The 26,806-nt window shown below is 60.2% G+C and overlaps 1 protein-coding gene and 1 long non-coding RNA gene across 4 annotated transcripts in view; both read left to right on the top strand.

Moving 5' to 3' along the window:
- The window catches only part of LOC137206771 (uncharacterized), a 94,178-nt gene that overhangs the window by 4,158 nt on the left and 63,214 nt on the right, over positions 1 to 26,806 (top strand). The window lies entirely within an intron of this gene.
- Positions 1,134 to 24,054, top strand: RASA4B (RAS p21 protein activator 4B). Of its 3 annotated transcripts, none has more exons than XM_067705833.1 (21): positions 1,135 to 1,375; positions 5,610 to 5,666; positions 7,089 to 7,202; positions 7,699 to 7,760; positions 8,902 to 9,031; positions 11,171 to 11,252; positions 11,838 to 11,969; positions 12,192 to 12,283; positions 13,591 to 13,708; positions 13,960 to 14,110; positions 14,427 to 14,491; positions 14,803 to 14,915; positions 15,168 to 15,360; positions 15,589 to 15,726; positions 16,313 to 16,457; positions 16,690 to 16,859; positions 18,517 to 18,654; positions 19,791 to 19,926; positions 21,735 to 21,855; positions 23,197 to 23,261; positions 23,387 to 24,054. In XM_067705833.1, exons 1-21 carry the CDS (start codon positions 1,311 to 1,313, stop codon positions 23,506 to 23,508), a joined length of 2,409 nt encoding a protein of 802 aa, XP_067561934.1. In that variant the 5' UTR covers positions 1,135 to 1,310; the 3' UTR covers positions 23,509 to 24,054. The 3 variants fall into 3 exon arrangements, with proteins under 3 accessions (XP_067561935.1, XP_067561934.1, XP_067561936.1); XM_067705835.1 differs by lacking the exon at positions 1,135 to 1,375 and adding an exon at positions 1,467 to 1,484; XM_067705834.1 differs by lacking the exon at positions 15,589 to 15,726 and having other exon boundaries at positions 1,134 to 1,375.

Genomic DNA, 26,806 nt, shown 5'->3' with positions numbered 1-26,806 from the left:
AAAAGCATGAATGTAGTGTATAAATAACAAAATAGGAAAAGAAAACAAAATGTGACAGGAAATAGAACCTGCTAGGCACCCCGACACGAAGTGTGTCCTGGGTGTTTTGAGCAGGTGTCACTGCTCCCTCATTGCAGGTGATGAAATGGAACCAGCTCGGAGAGGTTCAGGGAGCCACCCAGCGTCACCCAGCAAGGGAGTACTGGGGCTGGGGCTAGGACCCAAGTCTGCAGTCATGCTTGGGGCAATACCTTCACCGGGAGCCAGCTGCCCAGGGCCAGTTGTTGCTGTGCCAGCCCCGGACTGTGACCTCTAGATCTGGGAAGGGGGACAATTCTAGCAACTCAGCTCTAGACACCAAGTCTGGGAGAAAGGTCGTGCCCCCTGTGGAAAGGCCCTCAGTCACGGAGCTCTGGGGAAGCCAGGCCTAGCCCTGCCAGGGGACAGCTGTGTGACCTCCAGCAAGTAATTTCCCCTCTATGAACCTGAGCGCCTCATCCAGGTTCCCACTGAGGGGATGTAAAAGCCGTAAATGAGGTGAGACTGAGAAAGGTCCCTCCTCACAAGCAGGTTCACCCAAATAATCCAGGTCTTTCAGACTGGCCCCCGCACCTCTGGATCCCCCAAATCTCTGAGCTGTCCGGCTTCCCCTCCTTCTGGGTCCACGCAGCTCTAACACAAACACTCCTATTGTTTACTAAGTTCATCCGATTATTCATCCATTCAATTTACTCCTTTGCAGGGCCTCCAAGCGTCAGCCTCGGGTGGCCAGGGCTATCCTCCTCTCACGACCCCCCCCCCCACCGCGCATCCCCGCACTTGCTCACGCCTCCCAGAGCACACTCGGGCCCACAGCCCTTGAGCGCCTGGGTACAGGCACTCGGACCACGCCCGCCGCCCACAAGGACCCGTGGCGCAAGTCACCGGGGGCCCTACGGCTCCACTAGACTAGACGGGCGCCCAACGCCCCTCAGCTCCAGCCAGCGCTCCCCAACCGCTCAGCGCAGGCCCCTCCCCTAAACCGCCCCAGGTGCCCAATGAGCGCCGCGGCTCGGGCCGGCCCCGCCCACCCCGGGGAGTCCCGGCTTCCGATTGGTCCTCCCGGGCGCTGTGTCCCCCCTCCTCACATGGGGCGGTGGCGGGGTGAATGAAGTGGGAGCGATTCGTCCGCCCCCGCGCTTACCTACCAGGCCCAGCGGGGCCCGCCCCTCCTGCGCCCAGTCCAGCGCCCGCCAGACCGCCGCCTGCCGCTGCCCTGGACCCTGGCGTCCGGCTCCCCCCGTGCCAGGACCCCGCGTCGCGGACCCGCGATGGCCAAGCGCAGCTCGCTGTTCATCCGCATCGTGGAGGGGAAGAACCTGCCCGCCAAGGACATGTGAGCGCGGCCGGAGGAGGGAACCCCAACTTTCCGGGGAGGGGCGCTGCCCCTTATGCCTGCCTGACCTTTCTGGGGTCCACACGGCCCGCCCACAAGTAGAGCAGTGGTGAGGGTGTGGCGAGTGTGGCTGCAGTGGGAGACTGGCAGGGAAATGGGGACAGTGAGATTTGCTGCGAGCACCGGACAGGGGGTGACAGGGAAGGGCCGGGGTCTGGGGAGGGGGCGGGGATCTGTAAGGGGCCTTAGTGAATAGGGAGGGAGAGAACGGCCCCTCAAGAGGGGAAGGGGCTTTGATAGGACAGGAGCTGGGCGTGGGGGAGACATCGAAAAGGAGTTGTCTCCATGCACTGCCGGTGTGGGGGGGAGCGGGGTGTGGCTGGAGGGTGTGGGGTGCCCCCCTAGAAACGAGGGGTCTTCCTCAGTAGTTCTGGAACCCTTAGTACCTGGGAGTGCAGGGGAAACACCATGGGGCGCAGGGGCTGTCCTGGGGCTTCCTGCTGTGCATTTGGGAAGGGAGGGGCTGGCCTGAAGAGTGGACCTTAGGTCAGGAGGCTGGGACCGGTGCAGGATGGGGTGGCTGGGTAGTAGCTGCTCTTGTAGCCTCGGCTTTACCTGAGCCATTGCCTTTAATCCTCACAACCACCCAGCAAGGTCGTTCTCACCGTTCCATTTTACAGATGTGGAAACCGAGGCTCAGAGACGTGAAATGCTGGCTCCAAGTGGCGGAGCAAGGCCTTGAGTCTAGGGCTCCTAACAAGCACTGACTCCTAGGACCTTCCCTGGCCCCTGGCCAGGTTCGAGGAGGTTTCTGAAGCCCCCACCCTCCTCAATAGGTACCAGAGCTGAGCAGTCCAATCCCATCACTGGCTCCCTTGCACGGGCCTTAGGCAGCTCACTGTCCCCAAAGCCTCAGTTTCCCTGCTGTAAACTGGAGGTGGGAATCCCTCTCGGATAAGAGCGGTGGAAAGTACGAAGCTTGAGGGGCCTGGCTGCCTAGAGGAGGGGGCGGGGACGGGGGAGCCCGGAGGCAGCATATGGTCCAAAGTCTGGCAGCCTCCCCACCCCCGGGCTCCTCAGAGAGCTCCCGGATGCAGAGAGGTGGTGGACTGGGGAGTGGGGTGCAGGAGGACGGGCCAAGGGCATCTCCCTCACGCGCACAGTGGCCCCTGTGAGTTTCCCAGCACTTTCAGCGCCATGAGCAGTTCCAGTTCAAGGCCCCCTGGGCCTGAGGAGGCCTGGCTCAGCAGTTGCCATGGCAATGGGTGAGGGAGGGTGCTGGGCGGGCTGTCTCAAGGTGGGTTTCGCTGCGTGGGGGGGAGTTGGGGCGGGAGCTGGGAATGTGGTCTCTCAGGTGGGAAGGCAGATGAGCTCTGAGAGGGGTCTCGGCCTCCAGGCCCAGCATCTAAGCGCCCCCCATGCGGGCACTGGTATCTAGGTCAGCTTGGCCTCCTCTGGCTGGTGGCGCCTGGGAGGAGCAGCCCCTCCATCTGTTGCCTCCCTCCCCATCCCTGCAGCGCTGGCCCTAGTGCCTGACTCTAGGCTTTCAGCAGCCTAGGGCGGTGAAACTGTGGACTCTGCCTACCTGGGAGCCATGGTGCCGGGTTCCCTGCCCAGCCCTGCCTCTGCACAGCTGAGGGACACCACCAGGTGCTTCCATCCCCAGGGGAGGGGCCCCCAAGTTCTGAGCGTTCTGCCTCCAGAATCTCTTTCCTTGCCCTGCCCTCCTGCCTCCTCACCTCCCCCTACCTCCTTTCCTCTGCCTTCCGCATAGAGGCTGGTGTGCACAGCTCTGACCGCCAACCATCTCTTAAATCCAGCTGTGAACCTCCGCCACCCCAGTCCCTCACATTTGGGCTACTGGCCTTCACAGCCCTGCTTCTGCACATGTGTGAGTCTTCTGCCTTCAAGGACTCCCCTTCAGGGTTCACTGGAAAACTCCTATTCACCCTTTAAAACCTCTTCCAAACCTCTACTCCTCTTCAGGACTTTCCCTGGTGCCCTTGGGCAGGGTTCCTTGCCCCTGCTCCATGCCTTCCGGCACTTCGGGTGAGCTGGAATTAGGACAAAGCCCTTGATAGCAATTGCTTCTTCGTGGGCTGCCTGCACCACGTGACTCTAAGGGCAGGAACCATGACTCATTCGTCTTGGCATGCCAGGTCCCTTGGGACGCCTGGTCCACAGTAGGGGAGATTCAAATGTGTCCAGGACCTTCCCATTTAATCCTCTTATTAACCCTATAACGTAGATATGCTCCATTTGTAGATGGGGAAACCGCGGCTCAGGATGGAAAGTCCTTTTCCAAGGCCACACAGCCAGTAGGGGGAGAAGTCAGGATTCAAACCCAGTCTGCTGCTGACAGGCCAACCGAGCTGGAGCCAGGTTGCAAGCTTGCCGGGGGGGCTCAGTGGGGACCAAGCCTCGCAAATGCCATGCAGAGCGTTGGCTTAGGCATGGCGGGGGTTTGGAGATCACAGGAGACCCTCCCCAAGTGCTGGAGGCACGGTGGGTGGTGAGCCTGCCCCACTGGACCTCATCAGCCCCAGCTTGTCTCCCGAGCAGCATCCCTTCCAGCTGGGACTTGCATGCTTCTGAGGACGGGGAGTTCACTTTCATCCATGGTGACCCATCTTGACTGAGGCAGTTCTGAGGAAGGGCGTCATCACACAGTGACCACTTGCCTCCCGGCCACTTCCACTCATGGGTTTTTAGTCCCCTTAAGGGCACAGAGCACAGCTGTGCACCCTATCACCAACAGCTTCCAGAGCCCACCTGTTTCTGTCATGCTTCCTCCCATCCTTGGGTGCCTGGGTCAGCCATACAGGAGCTGAGTCTCATGGTGACCAGTGACCCACTGGCTCCCACGCCCAGTGGCCCTGGGGACGGGCCCGGGGCTATTTTGGGGTTTACCCTGATCCTCCCCATTCCACAGCCTGGAGACTGCCAAGGCCCTAAATATAGAGGCCCCACAAGGAGCCAGGCTGGGCCAGCCACAGTTGGGCGCAGGTCCTTAAATCTGGCCTCAGCCCACTCTTGACACTGCCCCCTTCCGCCCCTCTGACCCAGCCCCCCAGCTCATGGCAGCCCTGCACACTAGGTCTGCTCCTGCCCGCAGGCCTTTGCCCACCCCAGTGACCCCGCCTGCAACAGGAGCCCCAAACCTCACTGCTCAGTAGGGATTCATGCGTTGAGCTGCGCAGTGGGCAGTGCCCAGTCTTAGGAGACATTTCCCATCAGTGTAAGGAGAACCTTTGGAGATGTTTGTCTCCAGTAGCTTCCTCTGCCGGAAGATCCCCTTTTGAGAAGGGAAGCTGGGCTTGGAATTCCCCAACCTCCAACATGCAAATACACTTCCTTTTTATGGATACCAGGCCTGAAGGGCACTTCTGAAGACAGGCCGCCCCCGCTTCTTGCCCAACAGTGGCCCTGGGCCAGGCCGGTGCTGCCCTCAACCCCAGGAATCAATTCCCCACCAACAGAGACAGGAGGAACCAAGCGGTCTGGGTTGCCTGGCCCATTCGTGCTTTTCCAGATGGCTGGGAGCTTGAGGCCAATGGTTTTATTCGTTCATTCATTCATTCATCCAACAAACACTCAAGGGACCCTGTCAACACAGAAGTGGTCCCCACGCTCAGGTAGCTCATAGAAGGGTAGGGGAGGCAGCTGACGACAGTACCTCATAGCAGTGCTGGGATGGAGGGAAACGTGCCAGGGAGGGGGCTGGCGGGGGGATGGCAGGGGAGCCCTTACTCCGGGCCTCTGGGACAGGAGAGGGCTCTTAGTGAAGGGGACTGAGGAGGGGTCTTGGGAGGAGTGGGAAGACAGTCCAGGCGGGAGGCACTGGAGGAAGCAAGTCTGAGCGGAGAGAGTGAGGGGCTGACTTGGCTGGGGGTAGGCTGTTGTGACTTGTTTCTGTCCTCCCTGGCTGGGGCGGGGCGGGGTGGGGGGGCTGTGGGAGCCAGCAGGAAGGAGAAGCACCATCCCCCCCGCTGAAGGCCAGCAGCGGGCAGGGGAGCCTTGGCGCGCGATCCTGCCTTTGCCTCACCAGCCCCCTCCCAGACCGAGGGTGGAGGTACTTTCCTGCCTGAGGAATCTTTGGGTCCCAGCCCAGGACCTGGTGCCTCAGCCTTGACTGTCTTTTTCCTGGGGTCGCTGGGAGCCTCTGGAGGAGGAAGGAGGGGTGCCCACGGCCGGCCGCCCCATCAGTCAGCCCCTCCCCACCTGTCTCTTGCAGCACGGGCAGCAGCGATCCCTACTGCATCGTGAAGGTGGACCACGAGCCCATCATAAGGTACCGCCCTCGCCCCACCCCCACCCGAGGGTGAGTGAGATGGGCTGCCCCGGGCCCGTTTGAACTCACGCATCTGGCGTGTGTGTGTGTGTGTGTGTGTGTGTGTGTGTGTGTGTGTGTGTGTGTGTGTGTGTGTGTGTGTGTGTGTGTGTGAAATGTGCGTGGCAAGGGCTTGGAGCGTCTGATTCCCTGGAGCCCATCAGGCCCTAACAGCCTGCTAGGAGGTAAGAAAGACCCACTAGGCTTGCTAATTGCTGACCTTAACGCCCACGGAGGGATCATCTACCGTGGGCTGGGTGCTCAGGCAAGGGCCTCTCCCCGACTCTGTCGCTCTTTACAACCCGCAGAAGGGACAGATGATGATGACTAGTTACCACAGCCGTCACTTAGGGAATGTGGTCTCTGCCAGGCCCTGTGAGAAACCTTTTCCAGCCCGTTTAATGCTTCCAGCGAGCTCCGTACAATAGGGTCACATCCTGTTTACAGAAGAACTAACTTGTCCAGAAGGGCCGCTTCCCCTGGGCATCCCTTTCTCCATGGGCTCCATGATTCTGGCAGGGTCTTTGCTGTTTGGTCCCCTCTCTCACTCAGGCCTTTGCCTCAAAGTTCATGGCCAAAGCTCAGCTCAGCTCTTCTGCCCATCTGGGTGTCCACTGCTGATTGAGAACCAAGGCTGCCGTACAGAGTTCTTCTCACTGCAGACGCCTTTTTCCAGATTCTCTCCTGAGCATGGGCACCATGAGGGGGGAGACATGCATGCTCTGATTGTCTCAATGACAGACAGAGAAACCAAGGCCCCAGAGTTCAAGTGACCTGTCCAAGAACTGGTTGGGATGAAGGTGATCCCCTGAGCCTTCATCTGGGTCCTTGGGGAGTTGCAGCTTCCCCACATCCACATACCCTGCTGAGCCCTATGTGATGAAGGTTCTGTCCTGGGGGGTTCGGCCAGAACTGGGTGAGGCTTTGCCCATACAGGACCTCTGTGGGTCAGGACCCAGACCTTGGCTCTCAGGGCCCCCAGGAGGACTCTCTGTCTCCAGAGTCAACTTGGCCATCCCCCTGCCTCTACAGTGAGTCTGTCCAGCATCAGGGGCCGGGGGAGGCTTTGGTCCTGGCTCTGCCACTGTCCTGCTGTGTGACCTGAGGCCAGCTACTGCCAACTCTGGTCTCAGTTTCCCCCAATGGAAAATGGCCTGATAGATGCAGCCTGTGCCCCACCCAGGGCAGAGAGGAAGGTCAGGAGGGAATGATTGGTGATGGACGGTGGGTCCGGGACAGGGAGAATCATCACCTAGCAGAGCAGTTTTTCCCGGGAATGGAGGCAGCTGTGGGGAAAGGTGGGCTCAAGCCACACAGCCCCGCCTTGTCCCAGCCCGGGGCCTGCGGGCGGCCCAGGCAAGTGCTGAGGGTCCTCTCTTGCAGGACAGCCACTGTGTGGAAGACCCTGTGCCCCTTCTGGGGCGAGGAGTATCAGGTGCACCTGCTGCCCACCTTCCACTCGGTGGCTTTCTACGTCATGGACGAGGATGCCCTCAGGTGGGTGGAACCCCAGTCCTCAGCTGGGGCCCAGACCCCACCACTTGTCCCTCTCTGGCCCATTTCACTGCTGGGACTGCTGGTCACGGCATCCTCTGTACAGCCTGGAGGGAGGGGGAGCCCGGGGGATCTGGAAGGTGCAGGGTTTGGATGTGCGGTGTCTGTGTATGTGTGTGTGGATTCCTTGTGCTCCCACCACATCACGCGTGTGCACGTGCACTGGGCTGTGTGTGCGCGGGGATGCAAGCTAGGAAACAGGCCCCCGGAGAGAAGAGCTTGGCATGTTTGTGGGCATGTGTGTCAGTCCACGTGCGGAAACATATCCCATGCCCATGAGAGGGCCTACAGAAGGGTCATGGGTCCGGCTCCGTGGGCTACGGTAAGTGACTGGAGTGTCAGTCTCCCTGCTCCCGCCAGGGGCCCCAACCTGTGTGGGAGGGGGTCCTGGGCTCCGCACCGAGCCCCGCCCAGCTCTGGCTCCGTCTCCACCCTCCAGCCGGGACGACGTCATCGGGAAGGTCTGCCTTACCAGGGACACCCTGGCTACTCACCCTAAGGGTAAGATCCTGGGAGGGAGCCCACTCTTTCTCCTCCCCTGGCCTCCCTCCCCTGGCCCCCCACTTGTCTGCCCAGTCCCCGGCCCATCCTCCACTCTGAGACCCTTCTTCTGGGCTCCTTCAGGCCCCCATGCTCAGGAAAAGCCATTTCTACCCTCCCCAGAAGGGCCTGTGGCCCTCTCCAACTCCTGCACCCCGGCCTCCGTGCCCCATTCTCCCCGCCCTCAGTTGGGACCACATCCCCCCAGGGCAAAGAGGGGCTGCTAGTGGTGGGATCTGAGGCGTCTGCAGGCAGAGGAAGGGGCCTCTTTATGCTGCATGGCCCAGGTGTGGGAACCCCTCCTCCCAGTCTGGCTGGCTCTGTACCCCACGGGGTCCCCTCAGCCTGGGTCCTAGTGTCCTAAGTCTGAGGGGTCGGCCTGGAGCGGGGCTAGGCTGGAGAGCGCCTTGGAGGATTCTGGGGATGCGGACATTGTTTGGAGGGGTCAGCCCTGCCCTAGCCTCGCCGTGTGACGTGGTGCTGCCTCCTCTGGACTGAGTCCCCATCTGCCAGTGAAGGTTCAGACCAGGAGCTCTGAGATGCTTCAGACTGCTGACCGGAGCCCCTGTGACTCTCAAGGGGCCTTCCCGGCACACACCTGCTCCTGTCTGTGAGGCTGGGGCAGGCCTGGGGGCAGGGGCGTCTGCTGACTCATAGAGCCTCTTGGCCCCTGCCAGGCCTGAGGCCTGTCCTGCCTGTGGCCCCAGCCAGTCCCTTGGGGGCCAGTGGCCCTAATGATGCCATTGCCTCGTCGCACCCCCATCTGGGCTTAGGCCTTCCTCCCAGCACCCCTGGGCGAGAGCCACTCTCCCCCTGTTTTGAGATGAGGAAACTGAGGCAGAGAGGCCGGTCCCAGGATGGGTCAGGGTCAGGGCCACCAAATGCAGTGTGGCCCAAGGGTGAGGACTTGGACTCTGACCCAGGCTCTTCTAACCACTGTTGTTCAGCGTCTGAACCTCAGTTTCCCCATCTGTCACTGGGGACAGCAGCCCCTGCCTCGTGGGAGCTTGAGAGGTTTCCGAGGGGCCTGTGCAGGGGCCCGTGGTGCCTGGAGGGGCTGAGAGAGAAGGGCCAGCGCCCTGGCTGAGTCGCGGCCCCTCAGGTTTCAGTGGATGGGCCCATCTGACGGAGGTCGACCCTGATGAGGAGGTGCAGGGCGAGATCCACCTGCGGCTGGAAGTGGTGCTGGGGACCCGGGCCTGCCGGCTGCGCTGCTCTGTGCTGGAGGCCAGGTGAGCCCTGGGAGACCAGGCAGTGGGCCCCACAAAACTAGAGAAACCCGGGCTTCCCTGGTGGCGCAGTGGTTGAGAGTCCGCCTGCCAATGCAGGGGACGCGGGTTCGTGCCCTGGTCCGGGAAGATCCCACATGCCGCGGAGCGGCTGGGCCCGTGAGCCATGGCCGCTGAGCCTGCGCGTCCGGAGCCTGTGCTCCGCAACGGAAGAGGCCACGGCAGTGAGAGGCCCGCGTACCGCAAAAACAAACAAACAAACAAAACAACTAGAGAAACCCACTGTGGACGCTGGGCCTCCTCTCCCCCGAGTCCGCCTCCTGACCCCATGCCTCCTCCCTGGACAGCGGGCTCTTGGGCACATGGGGGCGGCTTCTCTGACCTGAAGACGTTTCCCAGGTGACCCCACTCAGGAGGCTGTGTCTCTTAGGGGAAGGGATGATGTTCTAATGCTGGAAATTCAGGCATCCTAGAGCAGTGGGGGTGATGGGTGACAGGGGACCCTGAACCCTGATCATACAGCCCCAGTGCCAAGACTGGGCTTCCCTGGCTTTAACTTCAATATGAACTTGGCCCGACTTGTGAGGTGGGTGGGGGTCCTCGGTGGGGTGGGGGTCCTCGGTGGGGTGGGGGGGGTTGGAAGGAGTTGCTGAAAACCTCCAGATGGGAGGGGCGGGGTTCTCTCCAGGAGCGACAGCGACTTGGATGGGAAGATGGGCCTGTCACCTGTGACAGGGAACCCCCCACCCCTAGCAGGGTGTTTTTAGCTGCAGGCCCCACTCCCACCTGGGCCTGAGTGTGAGTCACACACACTCCATGAGAAGCACCTTCCTGTCTGGCTCCAACTCACCTCCGCCGGCTGCTTGCCTGGCTCTGGGGTGGGAGCAGGCGGTGGCCCCCAGCCTCCGCCTGCGTCCCTTGGAGGCACACGCCGGCGGGCCGGCACCTGTGGAGGAGCCGCGGGGTGGCTGGCCACGCTGGGAGGAAGACCTCCCTCCTGAACATGAGGCCTGCGGCTCCACCGGCTTTATTTTCTGTCCTGGGGCGGGTATGTGGAAGAGGCAGGGCCAGCTGGAAAAGACTTGGCCTTGGGCAGAATCACAGTCACATCCCTCACGCTCTGTCATCCTCACGGGCCATCCCCGCCTCTGCTCACCCACTTCCTCCTTCCTCAGCCTCGCCCGGGCCAGGCTCTCTGTAACCCGCATGCTCACAAGCTCATGCACACTCGCACACACGCACACACACTGCCCAGACTGTCGGGGACACGACGGCTGGGCCAGCCCGGCCTCCTCTTAGCAAGTGCCTGGGTGGGAGAGGGGGGCAGTGGTCAGTCAGCCCTCTGTCTGGCGTGTGAGGGCACTCGTCCCCCAGGCTCCTTGGCTCCAACCCCCGTAAGGAGCTGCCTTCGTGGCAGAAACAGAACATTTCCTCCTCATCTTTCTGGGCAGATTCTCAAGGCGAAACTCTGGAATTTTATTAGACAGTTCTGAGGAGGAAAGAAAAGCAGTCATGAGAGGCATAAAATGGAAAAGACGGAGAAGAGCAGAAAATAATATTTCCAGGGAAGGGAATGGGGCTGGGCTTTGAGGTTCTTCCAGAGGGTTCTAAGCTGGGGGCACTGCGGCCAGCCTTGGGCTTCCTAAAGGACCGTCTGTGGAGAGAGGGCAGGATGGTGGTCGGGGCCGCCCACCAAGGCCTCCCTCAAGTAAGGGGGATATTGTGGGGACAGGCCTTCTAGAAGCCCATCATCTCAATCCAAGGGATTATCTTCTCCATTTTACTGATGCGGAAACTGAGCCTCAGGGAGGTGGCCCTTGCCCTGGAAAGGGGGAGGGGGAGGGGGGGCGCCCCTGGCCCGGGCTGACCCACAGCTGAGCCTGCCTTGCCTGCCCCGCCCGCCAGAAGAGATGCAGCGGCCGACCTGCAGCGGCCGAGTCAGAAGGAGCCTTGGAGGATGCCCCCACCCCAGGGGTCCATGGGATGACCGTGGTGGGAACGTCTGGAAGGCTGACAGCCACCCAGCTGGCCAGGCCCAGGATGAGCCCAGGCCTTTCCAGCCCGGCGTGGGGTTACCCCACAGTGGTGGGGTGTTAGCCCAGGGGACACTTGGTGACAAGTGGATGCTCTCCTCCCTCGCAGGGACCTAGCCCCCAAGGACCGGAATGGTGCATCTGACCCCTTTGTCCGAGTGCGCTACAACGGCCGGACGCAGGAGACCTCGGTGAGGAGGCTGGGGGACCGGGAGGGGGCAGGGGGGTTTTCACCATCACCTGGGAGGTCAGGTTGGGCCTGCAGTCTTACAGAGGAGGTTCAGAAAAGCGGGGCCACCTCTCCAAGAGTGCACAGTGGGTCCAAGCCCTTCTGGTGCCAGCTCCTGTGGCCTCAGCCGCCTTTCACTCCTGGCCCAGATGGGCCGAGACAGCCCACCTGCGGTTAATCTGCAAAGTCCAACAGCTGCCCACACGACTTTTCTCACCTCTGGGGAACAGCCAGGGTGGTGAGCTCAGTCCTGAGCGGGGAGGACGTCGAGACCAGGGTTCTCAGTGCAACCTGCTACCATTTTGCTGTGTGGCCTTGGGCAAGTGCCTTACCCACTCTGGGCCTCAATTTCCCCACTTGAGAACCGAGTAGGGGCTTGGACAGGAAGTTTTTACCTCTGCTATTTCGGGGCCTCTGCCCGGACCGAGGAGAGGAAGCTGCATCAGGACCCCTGCGGGGAAGGTGCGGTGTGGGGGGGTCTGTCCTTGGCTGGGCCTGGGGAGCCGCATGGCATCAGCCCTGCCCCCGCTGACCCCTTTCTGGGCAGATCGTGAAGAAGTCACGCTACCCACGCTGGAATGAGACGTTTGAATTCGAGCTGGAAGAGGGGGCGGCGGAGGCGCTGTGTGTGGAGGCCTGGGACTGGGACCTTGTCAGCCGCAATGACTTCCTGGGCAAGGTGAGCACCCTGCCCCTTCAGGCCACACCCGCCCGGCCTCCCTCCCGACCATCCTGTCCGGCCATCCCCAGGAGGCCCGGGACTCCCCAGAGCCAGCCACTGGCGCTCAGGGACCCTCGGAAGGTACCCCCTCTTAAAAGAACAGTAGTTGGCAAGGAAGAGACCTGAGGATCTCAGCCCCAGGATGTCCCCCGACCCATAACGCCTCTGCCCCACCCCCAGGTGGTGTTCAATGTCCAGAGACTCCGGGCGGCCCAGCAGGAGGAGGGCTGGTTCCGGCTGCAGCCCGACCAGTCCAAGAGTCGGCGAGAAGAGTGAGTGCCTGTGGCTCGGTGGCAGGGTTGGCAGGGCTGGCGGGCTCTGGGCCCCAGGAGGCAGAGCGTTGGCGCCAGCAGGGAGACAGGTGTGCTGGTAACGGGTGGGTGATGCCGCCCCAGGTTTCTTGTGGCCCTCGCCCACCAGGCCAGCATCCTTCTCCATCTGGCCGGATCCCGCCTCTTCCCTCTTTCTCACAGTCCTGGACTCAGCCCTGCCCTCAGGGCTCCAAGGCAATACACGTCTCCTGCCTTCTGTCTTCTGTCAGATTCTAGAACAAGCCTTCAGATACCTTCCCTTTAAGGGTTTCTCTGCAGACCTTACTTAGCCCGGTGTTCAAGTCCCCAGAGCTCTGAGGCAGTGTCCCTGAGCCATAGCTCCTCCCAATTTTCCAGGAATAGGATTACCAGATAAAATACAGGATATTCAGTAAAACTGAATTTCAGATAAACCTTGAATAATTTTTTAGCGTATGTCCATCCAATATCTGAGACAAACGTATATTACAAATACTCAATTTATCGGAGTGTCTTGTATTTTTATTTTGGTAAATCTGGCAGCCTTATCAAGGGAGCCCTCTGGCCTCTTTGCCCACTACTTAGTCCGGAAGTGGAGGACCAGCAGTGTCCCCCCCTCGGATGCTTCAGCTCTGTCTCTCCACAGGAGGCCCCAGGCCCCCCCATCCCCACCCTCAGCAGGGCAGGGGCTGGGCACACGCCTGTGTCCAGCTCCAAGGCGTTTCCACAGAACCAGCCACGGCAGACTTGATGGCTTCTAGAAGCCACGTGTCACTTAGCCGTGCTGTGCTGTGGGTAGCAGAGGGCCGTAGAGACTGTCAAGCCTTGGTCATCAGCCTCCCCTAGAAGGGTCAGAGCAAGGGAGCTTGGAAGTTAGGTCTGATGTGGCCAGGTGCTTACCCTGTTTGAGCTTCAGTTTCCCCTGGCAGGTTGTTTTGAAGCTTGGGGATCTGATTTGCTTCCAGTGTAAAATATATACATGCGGGAGCTATTTTCTGGGAGTTGACAGGCTCAAGGCTGGAGAGTCCACATGGGTGAAGCCTAGAATCCACAGGAGTATAGAGGTGGCGGGGAGCCAGGCCTTGAAGACGGATGGAGGATGGAGGCAGGAAAAGCTTTCCAAACAGAGAGAACAGCCCGGGCAGAAAACGGGAGGGGAGGCAGTGTAGGGAACCACGGTGGAGGGCACGCACGGAGAGACCGCAGGGAAAACGGAGGCAGTGGGGAAGGGGGCACGGCCCCGGGCAGCCTGGGTCCCTGGTGGAGAGGTCACAGGCTGCCCGTTCCAGGGGCAACCTGGGCTCCTTGCAGCTGGAGGTGCGGCTGCGGGACGAGATGGTGCTGCCCTCCGGCTGCTACCAGCCCCTGGTGCAGCTGCTCTGCCATGAGGTGAAGCTGGGCACCCAGGTGAGGGGGCCCCTGGGGGAAGGTGGGAGGGTCCAGGGACAGTACGTGTGTCCTCCCTGTCCTTCTAAACCCACTCTGAAGAGCAGAGACCTGAGTTGTCAGGATGGTAAGGCACCAGCCAGTGCCCAGGGCCCCTCCGTTCCTTGGGAAAGTGCCCCCCCTTCCCCATGGTCCTCTGCGGTCCTCAGAGTGAAGGATTTGGCTTCCCCTGTGCGTCCTGCAGCTGCACCTCTCCTTGCTGCCTCCCGCAGAGCCCAGGGCAGCTGATCCTACTCATCGAGGAGACGACAAGCACGGAATGCCGCCAGGACGTGGCCACCACCCTGCTCAAGCTTTTCCTGGGGCAGGGACTGGCCAAAGACTTCCTGGACCTGCTCTTTCAGCTAGAGCTGGGTCGCACCAGTGAGGCCTGGGAGGGAGTGGCCGGTCTGAGGGCATGGTGGGGGACCAGAGCCCAGGACTCCAGGGATGCTGGGAGGAGAGAAACCTCAAAGTCCTCCTGTAGGAGGCTGATGGGTCCGATTAAGGAGGGAGAAGGGTCAGATTAGGAGGCAAAAGAAAGAGCAAAAGGCAGAGGTGGGGTGCTGGGTTGGGAGGTGGCCAGGAGGCTCTTTACTAAGCATCCAGCCCCGAGCCCCCAGCCCCAAGGTCCTCCATCCTCCTCCCCAAAGCCTTGTCCCTCTGCCAACCCCCTACCCATGGGGACCTCTGCTCGTAGGTGAGGCCAACACCCTGTTTCGAAGCAATTCTCTGGCCTCCAAGTCCATGGAGTCTTTTCTGAAGGTGAGTTTGCATAGTATATTGTCTCTGTTTTATAGATGAGGAGACTGAGGTTCAGAGAGGCTAAGAGACAGAGTTGAAACTTAAACTTGACTCTTCTGTCTCCCGTCCAGGGCCCTTTAAGGATAAGAATTTCATTCACTCATTCACTCATTCATTCATGTAGCTGCAGTTTGTTGAGCCACCTTCCCCTGTGTGCCTGGCTCTATCCTGGGTGGATAGATGCCCGAGGTGGCTGGGAGGCCAGCTGCGAGGAAGATGGCGGGCAGCAGGAGGTGGGAGATGGGACCAATGCGGCTCGCGGTGGCCCCCAGGTGGCTGGAATGCGGTATCTGCACGGCGTCCTGGGCCCCATCATTGACAGGGTGTTTGAGGAGAAGAAGTACGTGGAGCTGGACCCCAGCAAGGTGGAGGTCAAGGATGTAGGGTGAGGCCAGGGGTGATCCCTGAAGGCGCGGTGGGGGGGGGGGCGGGGAGTCAGGCCCTTTCTTCAAGTGTGTGTTTAAGTGCTCTTTCTGCCTGGTCTACCTTTCGTCTGCACTGCCCACCTGGGCGTGGTCTCTGTGTCTCTGTCTTGGCTGATGTCTTTCTACGCCTGTGTCTCCGGGTGCCCCTGTCCGAGTCATGAGTGCAAGCGCTGACGTCGACCTTTCTGCGGGTCTGCCCCGGGCTCACTCAGGTGCTCCGGGTTGCACCGCCCGCAGACCGAAGCTGAAGTGCTGGAGCAGAGCGCGCAGACGCTGCGCGCCCACTTGGGGGCGCTGTTGAGCTCGCTCAGTCGCTCGGTTCGCGCATGCCCTGCCGTGGTCCGCGCCACCTTCCGCCAGCTCTTCCGGCGCGTGCGCGAGCGCTTCCCCAGCGCCCAGGACGAGGTGCGCTCGCTGCCGGTGGGGCTGGGCGGAGGGGAGAAAGTGGGGGGAAAAGAAGTGGTGGAGCCCCAAGATGTGGTAGGAAGGGCCTGATGGTTAGAAGCCGAGGGCGGGGCTGGGGCCCGGGGTGGGAAGTTGATGCGGAGTTGTGGGGACAGCGCCAAAGGGAAAGGGGCTGTCAGAGGCCAGGCTTAGGGGAGTCCAGCCCCCAACGCTCGCTCACCCCTCCAGAACGTGCCCTTCATCGCCGTCACCAGCTTCCTGTGCCTGCGCTTCATCTCTCCTGCCATCATGGCGCCCAAGCTCTTCCACCTGCGGGAGCGGCACGCGGACGCCCGCACCAGCCGCACCCTGCTCCTGCTGGCCAAGGTCCGGGGCTGTGGACGCTGGCGGGAGGTGCTTAGCTGGCTGCTGAATAGGGGTCCTTGCCTGGACTGCCGTGTGTTCCCCATTGGCTCGAGGAAAGCCTTGTGGCAGGCCACGGTACCCTCATGTGACACTGCGCTTCACAGTCTACAGAGCTGTCTCATGGTCACCCAGTCTCATGGATAAGGGAACAGGTCCACAGCAGGAGGTCGCCTAAGGCCTCACAGCCTGTCAGGGGTGAACTGGAGTCTTCTAACCCCCAGATCTACTCACTCCCAGACTGCACTTATGTGTTTGGCACCAGGTTGGGGCCAGGGTACCCAGTGGAGCAGAATCTGTTGTTAAATCTGCAGAGGAAGGTCACCAGGTTGGGCCCAAGTGGTCTCAACTGTAAGTCCCCGAAAGGTCTCAAGCTGTGATCGTTCACCCCTGACCCCCAGTGGGGATAGAGTAGGCCCGTGAGCAGAGCCTGTGCCATCTCAACCTCCACGTCTACAGTGGGAGTACAGACTGGGTGGGGGTGGGGGGAGCGGCAGTGGCCCGGCCTCTGACCCAGCAGAGCCTGGCCTTTCTTGCTGTCAACCCCCAGGCGGTCCAGAATGTGGGCAACATGGACACACCAGCTTCCAGGGCTAAGGAGGCTTGGATGGAACCGCTGCAGCCCACGGTGCGCCAGGGCGTGGCCCAGCTGAAGGACTTCATCACCAAGTTGGTAGACATCCAGGAGAAAGAGGGTGAGCGCTTCCCCGTGTGGCCCCGCCCTCACCCGCCGATCACGTTTGCCCCGCCCCCGTCCCATGGCCTCGCCGCCCCCGCCCCGTGCCATGGCCTCGCCCCCTTCAGTGCCTCTCGCAGCTCCACCCACAACCTGCTGTTGAAGTTTGCTCCGCCCCAGTCCCCGCCCTCGGTCCGCCCCTCCTTCCCCTCCATTGGGCTCACCTGTCACCTTCCCTCCCTGGCCTACAGAGCTGGACCTGCAGCGGGCCCTGAGCTTGCAGGCGCCGCTGGTGAAGGAGGGGCCGCTCTTCATACACAAGACCAAGGGCAAGGGCCCCCTCATGTCTTCCTCCTTTAAGAAGCTCCACTTCTCCCTCACCACGGAGGCCCTCAGCTTTGCCAAGACACCCAGCTCCAAGGTGGGTAAGGAAGGATGAGGGCAAGTAGCGCTCTGAGGGGTTATAACACCCTGGAGGCACCTTTCGCTTCCTCGGAGCCCATCCCAGGGTCCACCGGGATCAGAAGAAAGCCAGACAGATGCAGGCTCCTGGTGTCAGCCACAAGATCACTTAAGACCCGTGAGAAAGAAGGTCCTCTGTTCAGGGGGTCCTGGTGTGGGCAGCGGCTGCAGTGTCTAGCCCTGGCTTCTAGGTCAGGTGCATGAGGAAGATGGGGCACTGGGAGCTCAGGGAAGCAGAGAGGGGCTGAGAGGCGTCCTGACTTCCTGCCCTGTGCACCTAGGGGAAGTGTGTCAACCTCTCTGAGCCTTGGTGTCTTGGTCTGTAAATTGGAGAGAATGGTTCCTACTTACCAGGTTGTTGAGAATTAGATGAGATGAGCTCTCTGAGGGTCCAGAGCCTGGCACAGAGCAGGATCTAGACCAGTTGTATTACTGAAGACACTACGTCCCCTGGGCTGGCCTCTCCTGAGCGCTTTGCTCCCAAAAAGGGCTGAGCACATACTTCCTGAATGGACCTGTTGACCCCCTAGCAGGGCCAACCTAACCCCCAGTCAGCCAGGATCTGGGGGAAGGTCTCCAGGGATGCCCAACCAGCCCTGTGCAGTTTGGGGTGGGGGCAGAGGGAGTGAAGGAGCTCAGGTGACCCCTCAGCCCAGGCCTCCCACTTTCCAGCTTCTTTCACTCTGGGCAGCTGCCCGGCCCTCGGGTTCCCTGGGCAAAGCCTGGCTACCCACCCTGCTCTGGGCCCCTTTCTGCTCCTAGGCATGGAGCTGTGCCATCCTCTGGGCACCCCCGTGTATCCCCCTGTGCAGCACCGCCCGCACTACTGCCTCGTTTCTGCCTCATCTCCAGCAGACACCCCAGTACACGCAGCACATCCTCCTCTGGACTGTCCCTTCTATCCTTTGGGAAGCCCCACCCAGAGACAGCTCAGACATGGGTCCTCAGGGCTCCCCTCCAGGTTTCCCCACTCCTCCCAAGAGATGGCACTGCCCCTCTCTGCTTGTCCCTGAGGCCAGCAGGGGTGGTGAGCTTGGATGCCCGAGGGCCGTGGGGACTGGTCCTTCAGATGCTGAAGGGCGCTGGTGAGTTCCCGAAGCAAGGAGAACAGCGTCTGGGCGCTGGCAGCGTAGTTCAGCTTTAGCAGGTCGGGAGTCCCTCAGGGTCCTGGATGTTTTAGGTCCAGAGCTTCTGTCTGTCCCATGTGTATCTCATCAAATTCGATGACAGCAGGAGTGGGGCAGGGTCCGGCAGGTGGGATGTGACCTTTAGGGCCTGCGAGAACAAAGGTGAGCTGGGAAAATAAGTGCAAAGGCACAGGGCCTGGTCCACAGCAGGCAGTGCTCTCCAGCCCTGGAAAGCTGCGTTTCCTGGCCCTTTGCTAAAGCTCAGACGTCCCAGGACTGCTGGGAGCCCACAGAGGCCAGGCACATGTGTCTGCGCTCTGTCCTGGCTGAGGTCACTCTCAGAGTAGGCTCCTGGGAGGGCAGGCACTCTGGATCCCCAACACCAACCCCTGATGCTGCAGAAGGGGAGACTGAGGCCCAGAGATAGGAAGTGGAGTGACCCCGGCTAGGACCCTGAGCCTCCTTTCCCCTGTTCCCCCTCTCGCCCAGAAAAGCACCCTCATCAAGCTTGCCCACCTCCGGGCAGCAGAAAAGGTGGAGGAGAAGAGCTTCGGCAGCTCCCACGTCATGCAGGTCATCTACACGGACGACGCGGGCAGGTCCCAGACCGCCTACCTGCAGTGCAAGGTGTGGGCCAGGCCGAGGGGGCACCTGCAAATAGGGGTGCTGTGGGAGAATGCCTGGGTGGGCTGGAATGAGGATCGAGTGAGCCTCCCACCCCTTGTCGGCCGCATCAGGCACAGCAGGGGTGTGAAATCTGACGTGAGTGCGGCGTGTGTGTCTCCTGGGGTCTCTGCGTGGCCCTGCTTTGGCACCCGCACGTAGGTCTGGGTGTGGTCCGGTGCGTGGACTGGCGCGTCCCCACGTCTTGAAGCTTCACGTTGTGCATGTTTTTGGCAACTGTATTTCCAAGTATCTGAGTTGCTGCTTGTGAGTTTCTGTGTGTGTGTGTGTGTGTATCTACACATAACAGTCACACACTTATGCGAGTGTGTGGCTCTGGGTGCACACTCTCAAGTGCCTTTCTCCTCTGTTCACGTATTAATCCATTCATTCACTCACTCATTCATTCACTCACTCACTCATTCATTCATCTAAAAAATATTTATTGAGCACCTTCTGGGTTCCAGGCACTATTCTAAGTGGTGGGGTTACGGCGGCAGACAAAACAGCGTCCTTGCCCTCGTGGAGCTTCCATCCCAGGGGAGAAGATGGACCCATAAATAAATATTTAACATGTCAAACGGGAACCAGTGGAGACTGAGAGAGACGGGGAGAGGACAGAGTGAGGGTGTAGCAGAAGCGGTGCTCAGGGGGGGCCTCTGATAGGCAGCACCTGAGCAGGGACATTGAGCGAGGAGGAAGGTGAAGTGGGAGGGGGCGTGCTTTGTTCCCCCGAGTGACTGTCCTGGGCGCACGGGTGGGAGGTCACAGACCCATCCCACGGGCCCCACCTCTAAGGACTCCCTGTTGGGTCAGAGTCTAGAGCCACCACATATAGTTGGCAGGTTGTGGATTGCCCAAAGGCATGGCCGAGGGGGCCAGTGGTGGCTGAAATCCAGCCCACACTCTGCTCACCAAGCCATGTGCCAGGTGCGGGCTGCATCCGTCTGGAGAAAGGGCAGCCTTTCCTAATTCACCCAAAGCTGCCGAGCAGGCTCACAGGGACTGTGTAGTCCTGAGAGATAGGGCAGCTTCAAGGATGGAGAGCTTCCTGGAGGAGGTGACCTCTCATCAGTGCCCTCCCCCCATGCCCCCTGTAGTGTGTGAACGAGCTGAACCAGTGGCTGTCTGCACTGCGGAAGGTCAGCATCAACAACACCGGCCTGCTAGGCTCCTACCACCCTGGAGTCTTCCGCGGGGACAAGTGGAGCTGCTGCCACCAGAGGGACAAGACAGGTGGGATGGAGGCCAGGGCCCCATGGCACTGCGTCTGTCCCCGAAAGGCCCCTGGAGCCCCGCCTCGCTGGCCTGGCGGGGAGCTACCTGGGCACCTGTGGGCACTCACCTGAGGCCAACCAGGCCCCGCAGGTGCTCTGGGCAGAAAGGGTCCTGTGACCAGGTGGTTTGGGAAATGCCACTTGATGTGTGTGATGCATGTGGGTACCTCAGAGGCCCTGGAGGAGGCCTGAAAACGAGTTAGAATCCCACATCTGACACCGTGTAGCCCAGCACTTCCCAAATTCCTTTGCCAGGGACCACTTTTCTGGCCTAGTGAATGAGCTTCTTGCAGAACCAGTGTTCCAAGGAACACACTTTAGGAATTCCTTGCTAATGAGGGCTGAAGACAGCCCCCTAATTTGCATATTTCCATACTGGCAGCCCAGTACTGGAGCTGTGAGTTGGGGGCACCCTGGGCCTTGGGCACTGGAGGGATGGCAGAGAGAAGCTTCTAGAACTTTCAGTGATGATGGAAATGGTGTGTATCTGTACTGTCCAATACTGTGCATGTGCCAGGCCTGAACGTGTGGTTATTGAGCACTGGTGATGTAGCTAGTGCAGCCGAGGAACGGAGTTTTGAATTTATTTTAATTTCAATTAATTTAAATATGAATGGCCTCATGTGGCTAGTGGCTACCCTCTTGGACAGTAAAGTTCTAGAATGCTCAAGATCTTCCTTCCTTATCCCTACCTGCTTTACAAAATTTTTTTTTAAATAAATTTATTTATTTTTGGCTGCGTCGGGTCTTCGTTGCTGCACGCAGGCTTTCTCTAGCTGCGGCGAGCTCTTCGTTGCGTTGCTCGGGCTTCTCACTGCGGTGGCTCCTCTTGTTGTGGAGCACGGGCTCTAGGTGCGCGGGCTTCAGTAGTTGTGGCACACGGGCTCAGTAGTTGTGGCGCACGGGCTTCGTTGCCCCACAGCATGTGGGATCTTCCCGGACCAGGGCTCGAACCCGTGTCCCCTGCATTGGCAGGCGGATTCTTAACCACCGTGTCACCAGGGAAGTCCCCTTTGCTTTACAAAATTCTTGCACCCCAGTCACAGAGGAGACTCAGCACTTGGAGCCCCTGGCCTGCAGGCCAGGCTGACCCTCGAGCCCGGTGGGGTCCAGGCCCTCAGAAGCTGGCCCACCTGCTGTAGCCCAGCCCTGGCTCTGAGGTTGAGCAGTGGCAGCTTGTCACGAGGGCGTCCCTGGCTGGCTGACCTGACCTGCAGCCTCTGGTTGTAGCCTTGTGACAGTAACCCTTGTCATCGGTGCAGTGGGGCTCCCCAGGGCGCTACGAGGCAGGGCTGGGCAGCCGTATTTTGTGGAGCAGGAAACCGAGGCTTAGCAAATGCAGGCGTCCCTGCCAAGGTTGTAAAGCAGCACGTGGCAGGGCCGGCTCATTCCAAGGCACAGAACCCCGGCTCCCCTCACCATGATCTTACAGTTCCAGGCTGCTCCCTGCTTCCTTCCAGGCAGGAATCTTCCAGAAAGTGGTCCAGCTCCCTAAGTTGTATTCTGCACAACTCCCACATCCTGCAGTCACGGCTCAGGAGCTGAACCCGAGAGAGATGAGGGGCTGCCCCCTGGAAGTGTGGGGAGCCACAGGCAGGCCCTGGGCCAGACTTCTCGGCTGTGCCCCCAGCCCAGCTCCGCCCTGGGGGCCCCTGAGTGCGTCCCTTGCCCCCTCTCTAGGCCTCCGTTTCCCCATCTGCATTCCAGGAAGTTGGACATAAGCGCTCACAGTGCCTGCCTGTAACTCTGTCCTCTCTCTGCCCCCAGATCTGGGTTGCGACAAGACGCGGTCCCGGGTGACCCTGCAGGAGTGGAATGACCCTCTCGACCATGACCTGGAGGCTCAGCTCATCTACCGGCACCTGCTGGGCGTAGAGGCCACGCTGCGGTGAGGAGGCCCGTGCAGGGGCAGCGAGTCCCATGCAGCAGAGCCTGGGAAGCCCCGGGGGATGTGCCGGGGGGCGCTGGAGCCGGGATTTGGGCTCAGGGCCCCTCCGCAGTGGCTGGTCTCTTCCCTCGTAATCAGACTCTGCACCTTCCTGCCTGTGGCAGCCACACCGGAGGGCATCTGGATCTCTGCAGCATGAGGCTGGCTCATCTTAGGTTGAAGGTCCCAGGGGCTGTGGAAGCCCAGGGTCAGGCTGTAGCTGTTCCGCGCCCCCGGCTGACCCGGCCCCCTCATCTGCCCAGCCCTCCCTTGGTGCCCTCAGAGCGCCAGGATTGCCCTCAGCCAACTCGCTTAATTCAGTGGTTCTCAGCCCTGGCTCCAGCTTAGCGAACACAGAACGCTTTTTAAAAACAGGATGCCTGGGCCCTAGCCCACTGACTCAGAATCTCTGGTCGGGGGCGGGTTCAGCGCGGGGATATTTTAAAGCAAGCCATCGCTTCCTGAGAGCACTGCTTCCCGGAGTCTGTTCGAAAGGGGGCAGTTTTCTCTCCCACACCCCTGCCCCCGGGGCCTGGAGGGGCGCCGCGCATCCTCCTTGCCTCCTCAGCAGCTCTCCTAGGGTTTGTCTCCTGTGGCTACTGTAGTGCGTCACCATACGCTTCGTGGCCTAAACAACACAGGCTTATCCTCGTACAGTAAGAGCGGAAGAAGCACGTGAGCAGAGGGGTCAGGGGTCAGGCGACCCTCTAGGGCCTAGGAGGCAGCTGACGAGGAGGAGTTTGATCTGTTTTATCCAAAATAGATCAGGGAGATGGTCAGAGCGCTGAGCCAGCAGAGTTCCTAAATAAGGAGCTTCAAGCACAGGGTCCGCGAGGCTGCCCACCATCCCTCCGTGTAAGCGCACAGGATTGTACCTGAGCGACCCGGGGACCTTTGGTGAACCCTGGGTAGGAGCCGTGCTTAAAATGTCCCTGTCTCCTGTTCCCGTAAGAATGAAACTCATTCCGTGGCCAGGTAACACGAGGGGATTTTCAGGCCCCGCTTGCATCTCTCCCCAAGGGCCCTCTGAAAAGGAAGTGACACGGTTCAAGCTTGGTTTCCAAAGTGCCTTCCGCTGATGCACCTTTGCTGAGGTGGAGGATGAGGGGGGACCAGAGGAGGAGGCTGGACGGCGGAAGCGGGAGGCGACCGGGGGCCGAGACCTGGCTCCACACTTTTTCCTGTACATTGAGGCAGCCCCCTGCCCCCAGGAGCCCCCTCCAGCTCAGGAGGCCCACCCTGGGTCACCCAGCCTGCTGGGCGAGGGCACCAGAAGCCCTCACATCCTGTCCTCACCCACAGGGAGAAGCACCGACAGCTGAGTGCGGGCCCAGAGGCAGCCCCTGTGCTCACGGGCCCCGGAGGAGGTAGGTGCTTCCCACCTGAGCCCCCTTTCGGGGATGGTGGGTGGGGCCTCCCTCCCAGGGGCCCTCCGGCCTTCCAGACAGGCGCGACCCTACCTGCTCTGCCCTCATCCTGCATCTGCCTCCAGCCCCCGAGGACCCAGTGGCCCAGCTGCTCCAGGTACTGCAGGACCTCCGGGAGGCCCATAGGTCCAGCCCAGCTGGCTCCCCCCCCTTGGAGCCCAGCCGCGTCCTGGAGCTGCAGACATGAGGCCGCCCCGCACAACATGCTGAGCCCCGCCAGGTGCTGGGAGACCCCCGTGCACTCTCAGCTTTTCACCTCGGTCCCTCTCGTTGGGGTGCACGGCCTGGGTCTCTCCTGGGCTGAGTGAGCTGGGGGAGCCAGGGGCCCAGGGGGTCCGGAAATCCAGAGCTGATACGGTTTTGGCCCGTCATCACCCACCTGACATCTCCAGGGGACTTCGGGGGTTCCTGCTCCTCTGTGAGGCCTGGCTGCTCCCCGCCAGCCCCACAGCCATCACTGCCACTAGCCCAGACTCCCCAGGGTCCCTCCTCTCCTGCCCAGGGTGGACCCAGCTAGAAAGCCCCCTCTAGGGTGGTCCACGCCCAGATGGACTGATGCTTCTTGGACCCAGAGAGGCAGGAGGGAACATGGGGCCCAGGAGACCAGGCCTGGACCTCAGCACCCGCTTTGCTCCTGGCCACCACCACCCCTGCTCCCCTCACGGCCACAGCTGTGCTCCCCGGGAGAGCATCGCGACGCTCTGTTGCCGACAATAAACCTGCCATGACTGTGGAGGCTCTGGGATCTCGAGATGGGGGTCAGCTGCTGGTGGGGGTGGCCAAGCGCCGGGCCGCCAGCACAGTCTCTGTGCATCCCCACTGCCCCTGCTCTGTTTCCCCCCGTCCTGGGGACTTGCTTTCTCCTCCCACCTGCTGTCCCTGCCACACCCCTGGGTCCCACTCATCCGTCTCCCACAGGCTACAGAGCCTGATGTGTCTCACCAGCTGGCCCCTCCTGGCAGCCCCCAAACAGGCCCTTCCTCCAAGTGTCCTGAAGACTGCAAGTGCGGGCAGGTTCAGAACCTCAAACCACATGGCCTGGCCCTGGCAGTGGCCCTTATGCCAGCCCCCTCGTCCCAAGCAAGGCTTCCTCTGGTCATCACCTCCCCACTCTCCTCCGAACCCATCCCTAGGTACACAGTAACTTTCAACATAATTAACAAAACAGGGAAGGGACAGGGTCTTCCAGCACGTTCTTAAAACTCTCATTCAACCAAGCTCAGAGCCTCACCTGTGAATCCCAGACCTGGGACAGTCCCCAAGGGCCCAGGTCACAGGCAGGACCCTTGACCCAGCTGACTAGCCGGAGTCTGGGGCAGGACCATCTGGACAGGCTGCATGCTGGATTCTTTGAGGGATAGCATAGAAAAGCAAAGGGGGCTGCAGATGCAGGGGGCTGCCCTGCTCCCCTGTACCCCATGGCTTTGGGGGCCCTATCGACCTTTTCTCCTGGTCACAGCCCACCAACCCAATCCCTTGGATGTTCATCACTTCTTGGTCGTGATGCTACCATCCTATGGGCCTCACGAGCCTCTTCACAGGGCTAGGCATCCCCTCACCCTTCCTGGCCCAGGGCTCAGGTCCAGGGTGACTGAGCCTGCTCCTCCCCGCCCCCATCACCGGCCGCTGCTTCTCTGGCTACTTCCTTAGGGCCTCACACCAGTCCTCCTGCCTGTTGGATCTTCTTGTGTTTCAAGGACCTCATGGTCAGGAAGTATGGACCCTGGGTCTCCTGACCCCCAAGGCAGGGAGGGAAGGGGAAAGAGAGGTGTACACTTGGGTGTGCACTTACAGAGCCTGCAGCGAGTAGAACTGTGGATTTAACTGCACACGTGCAGCCGCCCACCGGCAGCACCCGCCACCCTTTCCTCCAGTGGATCTCGTGGGCACGGCCACTGCAGCCAGAGGGGCATTTAAATGAGTAAGTGCCTGGCTCCGCCCCCCACCTCTCCCGTGGGTACCAACACCCCTAGGTTCTCCTCGCAGGTTCCAGGCAGAGCTACCTACAACCCAGGATGCCGCATTCTTTTTGGAAGCCACCTGGAAAAAGGAGAGGGACAGAAGAGACTCCTGCCTGCCCTCAGTACAGGCAGGTACTGGAGGTCACCCCCTCCACCTGCCCAGGGATTCCACACCACCACTCCCCCAGGATCGCCAGGCCTGTTATTCATCCGGGGCTGGGGCAGACGCCCCAGATGTCTTGAGGGTCTGATTGGGCCCTCAGAGGCCTACAGCCCAGGGGCTGGCATTCAGTACAGGGCAGGCACCCCGGGAAGCCCTGAGTGGGCCCAGCTCACATAGCATATGCGCCTTTGGGCCCAACTCGTAGGAAATCTGGGCAAGTTCCCGCCAACCTTCTCGGGAAATTCTTGTCAAAGTAGAATTTTCAAATATGTTTTTAAAAATTACTCATAAAAATGAAACTGTGCACCTCAGATTGGACTTGAACCCACACGGCTGGGACTTTGACCCTGCCAAGACCCACAGTCTTCCAACTGAGATCACACACCTGGTTTCAGGACTAATGACGCTCAGGTTCTTGATGTCTCATCTCAGAATTCAGTGAGAGACAAAGTGATAGGTAAGAAGTGGATTTATTTAGAGAGAAACACACTCCACAGACAGAGTGTGGGCCGTCTCAGAAGGTGAGAAAGGCACCAGGGTACGGGGTTGTCATTTCTTATAGGGGTGGGTGATTTCATAGGCTAATGAGTGGGGGGAGTATTCCAGCTATTTTAGGAAGGGGCGGGGATTTCCAGGAGTTGGGCCACTGCCCACTTTTTGATCTTCATGGTTGGTCTTGGAACTGTCATGGCGCCTGTGGGTGTGTCATTTAGCTTGCTGACGTGAGCGTATACTGAGGTTGAAGGTCTAGTGGAAAAAGTCGACTTGTCCGCCATCTTGGACCCATTGGGTTCTAATCAGTTTATATCATGCCCTTGGGCTATGTCATTCTTTCAAAGGTTGTGCCCTGCCTCCTTCCCTCCTGTTTCAAAAATATAGAATGGGCCTTCCCTGGTGGCGCAGTGGTTAAGAATCCGCCTGCCAATGCAGGGGACACGGGTTCGAGCCCTGGTCTGGAAAGATTCCACATGCCGCGGAGCAACTAAGCCCGTGCACCACAACTACTCAGCCTGCACTCTGGAGCCCATGTTCCACAACAAGAGAAGCCACCGCAATGAGAAGCCCGCGCACCGCAATGAGTAGTAGCCCCCGCTTGCTGCAACTAGAGAAAGCCTACGCGCAGCAACGAAGACCGAACACAGCCAAAAGTAATAAATAAATAATAAATTTATTTTAAAAAATGTATAGGGTATGAACATGTATCAGAGATTCATTACACTCCAAGGAGGAAATGAATGTTTGGCAAAGCTAGTTCATAGACTATTTTGAGAGTCTGGGTAACGTTGGAATAATATTGTGATATTAGATACAAAACTGGTTGATGGAATTATCTTCTCTATGGGATGGAAACCTACAAGTTA

Source organism: Pseudorca crassidens, chromosome 15 (genome assembly GCF_039906515.1).
Source record: "Pseudorca crassidens isolate mPseCra1 chromosome 15, mPseCra1.hap1, whole genome shotgun sequence".
NCBI classification, from domain to species: Eukaryota; Metazoa; Chordata; class Mammalia; order Artiodactyla; family Delphinidae; genus Pseudorca; species Pseudorca crassidens.
The sequence above is the reverse complement of the archived record's forward strand: the minus strand, read 5'-3'. Positions and strand labels throughout refer to the sequence as shown.